The sequence below is a fragment of the Bison bison genome, unplaced genomic scaffold (assembly GCF_000754665.1).
Source record: "Bison bison bison isolate TAMUID 2011002044 unplaced genomic scaffold, Bison_UMD1.0 scf7180017864149, whole genome shotgun sequence".
NCBI lineage: Eukaryota > Metazoa > Chordata > Mammalia > Artiodactyla > Bovidae > Bison > Bison bison.
In genome coordinates, this window is record NW_011494721.1 from 4,868,994 (window position 1) to 4,875,005 (window position 6,012).

General features: G+C 37.6%; 1 protein-coding gene across 1 annotated transcript in view; it reads right to left on the reverse strand.

The window, feature by feature from the left end:
* The window catches only part of LOC104989299 (zinc finger B-box domain-containing protein 1-like), a gene marked incomplete at its 5' end in the record, with an annotated part of 69,325 nt that overhangs the window by 61,671 nt on the left and 1,642 nt on the right, over window positions 1-6,012 (reverse strand). Inside the window, one exon of the mRNA XM_010840929.1 lies at window positions 830-1,004. Coding sequence (XP_010839231.1) covers window positions 830-1,004 — 175 coding nt within the window. The remainder of the gene's footprint in view (window positions 1-829; window positions 1,005-6,012) is intronic.

A 6,012-nucleotide genomic window follows, 5' to 3' on the forward strand; every position in this document is an offset into this window, starting at 1 on the left:
TAAAGTTGCAGGATATAAAAACAACACACAGAAATCCCTTGCATTCCTATACATTAATAATGAGAAAATAGAAAGAGAAATTAAGGAAACAATTCCATTCACCATTGCAATGAAAAGAATAAAATACTTAGGAATATATCTACCTAAAGAAACTAAAGACCTATATATAGAAAACTATAAAACACTGGTGAAAGAAATCAAAGAGGACACTAATAGATGGAGAAATATACCATGTTCATGATTGGAAGAATCAATATAGTGAAAATGAGTATACTACCCAAAGCAATTTATAGATTCAACGCAATCCCTATCAAGCTACCAACAGTATTCTTCACAGAGCTAGAACAAATAATTTCACAATTTGTATGGAAATACAAAAAACCTCGAATAGCCAAAGCGATCTTGAGAAAGAAAAATGGAACTGGAGGAATCAACCTGCCTGACTTCAGGGTCTACTACAAAGCCACAGTCATCAAGATAGTATGGTACTGGCACAAAGACAGAAATATAGATCAATGGAACAAAATAGAAAGCCCAGAGATAAATCCATGCACCTATGGACACCTTATCTTTGACAAAGGAGGCAAGAATATACAATGGATTAAAGACAATCTCTTTAACAAGTGGTGCTGGGAAAACTGGTCAACCACTTGTAAAAGAATGAAACTAGAACACTTTCTAACACCATACACAAAAATAAACTCAAAATGGATTAAAGATCTAAATGTAAGACCAGAAACTATAAAACTCCTAGAGGAGAACATAGGCAAAACACTCTCCGACATACATCACAGCATTCACTTTAAAAAAAAAAAAAAAAAAACTGTACCTGATTTTGCTGCATGTAAGTTCTGTGTCTCTTTGTCATCATGATGTCCAGTTCTCCACTGACTTAAAACTTTCTGAAAGGATTGGGCAGAAGCTTCTTCATTGAAAGGCACTTCGCTCAAGGGCTTGTCTCTTGGATTCGCACATTCTTCTTTTTTTGTTGTTGGATCTTCTACCTAAACCAATTAAAAGTATATCTAAGTGTGCTTTACCAAATGTTCTGTATCTTAAAATACAGGTAACACTAATTATTGAGCATTGTGAAATCACACATTTTTTTTTACTTCAAATGTTTTTTTATTTGTACTTATTTATGTGCTTTTCTGATTTCTTTAAAACTCTACAGACAGTTATATATGGTATCTTTGGAAATATTAAACCTAAAGCCTACAGGATTGAGGATTTGTCACTATGTTATTCATGAGGGTTTTCTCTGGAAAGCAGTGACAGCCTTGCATTTAACCCTACTTCTCCAATCTCCTGCTCCCTGCAACCTCCCCACAGCAGAAAGAGCAGTTTCATTACCATGTAAATCTGAGATGGTTCCTCTGCTCCAAACCCTCCAAGACTGAAACCCTCAGTTCCTACCAGGACTTACAAGGTTGTACACAAGCTTGTCTTCCCCTGCCTTTCACTCCACTTCCTCCAGTTCTCCCCTTCATTCACCGTGTTCCAGCCAAACTTCTCTTCTTGCAATTCTAGGAACCCATCAAGCATATCCACTCGAGGGCCTCATACTAGCTGTAGCTAATGCCTGAAATGATCCTTCTCCATATTTTCATACAGTCATTCCACTCATTTCATTCAGTCTTGGATCAATGTCACCTGCTCAGAGAATAAGCAATGACCTTACTGATGACATAAAAACAAAGTCATTTCCCCCACTTTCAGATCCCTTATCTGTTTTATTTTTCTCCCAGTAATTTACATCCATGTGAATTTACTCTACATGTGTGTTTACTGCTGATCTCTCCCCATTAGAATGTAATGGGATCAAGAATGTTGACTGTTTCTTCAGGGCCAAGAGCAGTAACTGGCACAAAGCAGGTGCTCATTAAAAGTCAGTTGAATGAATGGACATATCAATTAATGTATATGAAACATTGTCTGCTTTTCAGTATAATGCTGGAGAGAAAGGAGAATGCAGTACAAAATATAGATTTACTGTGAATACACAAAAGAAAATGAAGGTACGGCTTGGCAGTTATCCAGTGAATCAGAGAAAACAGCAAAATTGGGGAACTAAAGCAAAATAAGTTCCACAACAGTTCTGAATTATAAAGTGTGGATTACCTACACTGATCAAATTGCTAAAGCTCCATGTGTACCTTCTAGATACAACAGTAGAATCCACTATGTTCAGCACTTATTTGCAAAATAAATAGGCACATTGTTAGAGAACAATTGAGAGAAGATTGTTAAATATGTGCATATATAAAATTCAACATAAACAAAAACCGTCTGGAACCTACAAACACTATGCTAGTCATTGCCATGAAACACAGGTTACTAAATCCACAATAGAAACAGAAGCAAAGAACAAAAATTTAACTCAGAGAAACAAGAATCCCATGGGCAAAAAGTGGCAAGGGCAGTATTCTAGAGCAAAAGAATGATAGAGTGGGTAGACTATTAGAGTGGGTAGCCATTCCTTTCTCCAGGGGAACTTCCCAACCCATGGATTGAACCTGGGTCTCCTGCATTGCAGGCAGATTCTTTACCATCTGGGCCACCAGGGAAATTCACAGAGCAAAAAGTGAGATATGAGAAAATATTAAGGGTAGAAAGATGAACAGAGGCAGATTGTGAAGGATCCCCCCACTATCCAGAGAAAATTACACTTAAGTATATTGGAAATGCAAAGCTACTGTAGAATCCCACACAGTAGTGTGGGAGAGAAAGAAATTGGAGAATAGTGAGTTCAAATGCAAGGAAACCAATTAAAATCCACATCCATTTGTCAGTATCAGCATTACAAACACATAACCCTCTTCACCTAGGAATTTTAGGATTTTATCACACACACACATACATATACAAAACAATATTTTTCAAAATTATTCTTTATACTATAGTTCATACTTGCAAAAGATTGAAACAGTGTAAATACTGAGCAACAGAAAACAGCTTAAAAAGTTATCTCATATCTAATAAATGGAGTATTTCAGCTGGTAAAGAATCCACCTGCAATGCAGGAGACCCCGGTTCTATTCCTGGGTCTGGAAGATCCCCTCGAGAAGGGATAGGCTACTCACTCCAGTATTCCTGGGCTTCCGTGGTGGCTCAGACAATAAAGAATCTGCCTGCAATGTAGGAGACCTGGGTTCAATCCCTGGGTCAGGAAGATTCCCTGAAGGGAATGGCTACCTACTCCAATATTCTTGCCTGGAGAATTCCATGAACAGAAGTGCCTGGAGGGCCACAATCCAGGGCTTTGCAAAAAGTCTCACAAAGAGTGGGACAGGACTGAGCAACTTTCACTTTCATATAGAATGAGAAGGCTGTGGGATATACTTATATGAATAACAATAGTATATTGTTAAGAGTAAAAAGTCCGTTTGCATAGCAGCATACAACATATTAGTATTTCTGTTAATGCATACCTACAAAATTGAAAATAATATTAACTTAGGAGAGAATTAAATGCCCTTTTCACTTTATAAACCTTTTGCTCTTTAAGAAATTGTTAATTTTACTATCTGGAAGAGCAGTAAGAATAGAAGTGACCAAATACTCAAGGGTTTTCGGATGATTTTAAGATATGGTAACTGATTGGAAGTACAAAGGAAGAAGATAAATGATTATAGAAAATACTGTTCTTGCCAGTTTGAAAAGCTTGAAGAGAGCTGTCACCAACAGTAATATCTACAGGTTGGGAGAAGAGGTGATGAATTTAGCTTGGAAATACTGAGCCTTAGAAGTATGTGAGAAGGTACTTACAGGTATTCAGTAGTAAGCAGTGTGTGTGTGTGTGTGTGTGCGCGTGCACACTACACTCATGAAGAAGCACTAAAAACTCAGTGCTTTATACAAAATGAGTTGAGTGTTCCAATGATTACAGAAGCTCTCCAGGGCAGCTCCCTTTCAAGCAGTGAATAAGAGATATAAGACATTTGCATTTCACAGCTATGCCTATGGAATACTTGGTTTCCACACAGCAGTGACAGGATAGGAAAAAGCCAGAGGATGGTATATTCACTCTTAAATGTTTCAGCTGTCATATGTGGCCCCTCTAGGCCAAATATACCACTGCAAAATATGTTTTAATATCCCCACTTTCCAGAAAAGGAAAGGAAAGCTAAGTAAATCGCCCAATGTTATAAAACTATAAGCTGTAAGAAAACCAGAGTCAGTATTTCAAGCTCAGGTTTCAGTCTAAAATGAAAGCTCTCATGAACTGCACTCCCTTCCAAGGATATCCACTGGCTTGAATCCACTATCTTGATTCTTCCAGGCATTCAAGTTGCTGGGTAAGCCAATTAAACATCAGATTCCTTATTAGCCGTTACAAAGAGTGAAATAATGCCATTTGCAACAACATGGATGGACCTAGAGAGTGTCATACTGAGTGAAATAAGTCAGACAGAGAAGAAGAAATATCATATGACATCCCTCATATGTGGAACTAAAAAGAAGTGATACAAATGAACTTACTTACAAAACAGAAAGAGACGCATAGACTTCGGAAATGAACTTATGGTTGTCCGGGGCAGCGGGAAGGGATACTTAGGGACTTTGGGAAGGTCATGTATACACTTATATTCAAGATGGTTAACCAGCAAGGACCTTTTTTTATAGCACATAGAACTCTGCTCAATGTTATGTGCCAGCCTGGATGGCAGGGGAGTTTGGGGGAGAATGGATACGTGTATATGAATGGTTGAGTCCCTTCACTGTTCATCAGAAACTACCACAACATTATTAACTGCCTATATCTCAATACAAAATAAAAAGTTTAAAGTTTAAAAAAAATTAAAACATTTAGTCCTAAAAAGTAAATGAATAAAAAATCAGATTCCTGGGCCCTAACCTAAATGTAAAAAAATCCAAATTTGAGTGGCAAGACAGGAGTACACATTTTCAAAAAGCTCACGCAGTACTTGTGATGTTTATTGCAGTTGGAAAAACTCTGCTCTTGAGCACAGAGGAGTACCAAGCATACTACAGGGGTACTTCTTAATGTATGCACTGTATACAGGTTGACAGCAGGAATAATGCCCAACCAGGAGTACTCAACAGAATAAGCAGGTGTTAAAAGCACATGACTGGACCACCCACAGAGATGCTGAACTCAGTCACAGGTGTTTCCCTAATGTTTCTCCAGTTGATTCTACTGTGCACTCCTGGATGAAACCACTGAATTAATAGTTTCTAGGTTAAGACCAGAGGTGGAGGGTCTATAGAGCAGACACAGTTACTGATGGGGACAAGAGGCAGAATTTAATTTAGGGATTAAAAGTTCAGGCAAAGGAGTAAGCCCTATAGCTTTCTAGTACACCTAGTAACTTAAATCCTCTCTGACTTTCTCATCTGTTAAATGAGATAATAATAATGCAAAACTTACAGGGTTATTGTCATTATTGGATAAGATAAAGAAACTAAAGGATTAAGCTCAATGCCTAGCATATAATATTTAATAAATGTGAGGATATTGATTTATTACTATTTTTATTGGTAGGATAAGTTAGATAAAATGACAAGCATGAAGGCGAAACCCTTAAAATCTCAGCCTCTGGGTAGTGATTAAAAACAGGTAATTTGGAGTTATAAGGTCTGAGTTGAAACTGAAGTTCCACAATCAATGATATCTTGGGCAATTTAAAAACTATATTTTGACATAATTTTCTCATTTGAGAAAAAGAAACAATTAAAAAAGGATAAAAAAAGAGATAATACACATAAAATACATAGAACCGTGTTTGGCACATGGTTGGTCCTCAGCATGCTGCTGCTAAGTCGCTTCAGTCGTGTCCAACTCTGTGCGACCCCATAGACGGCAGCCCACCAGGCTCCCCCATCCCTGGGATTCTCCACGCAAGAACACTGGAGTGGGTTGCCATTTCCTTCTCCACTAATAATTCATAGCCTTTCCATTATATTGACCCCAAATAGATAGATGAGCTATTTTGTGCACATCATGGCTAAAGAACTAAATATAGTTGATGTAGAGGGAGTCTGAATAAG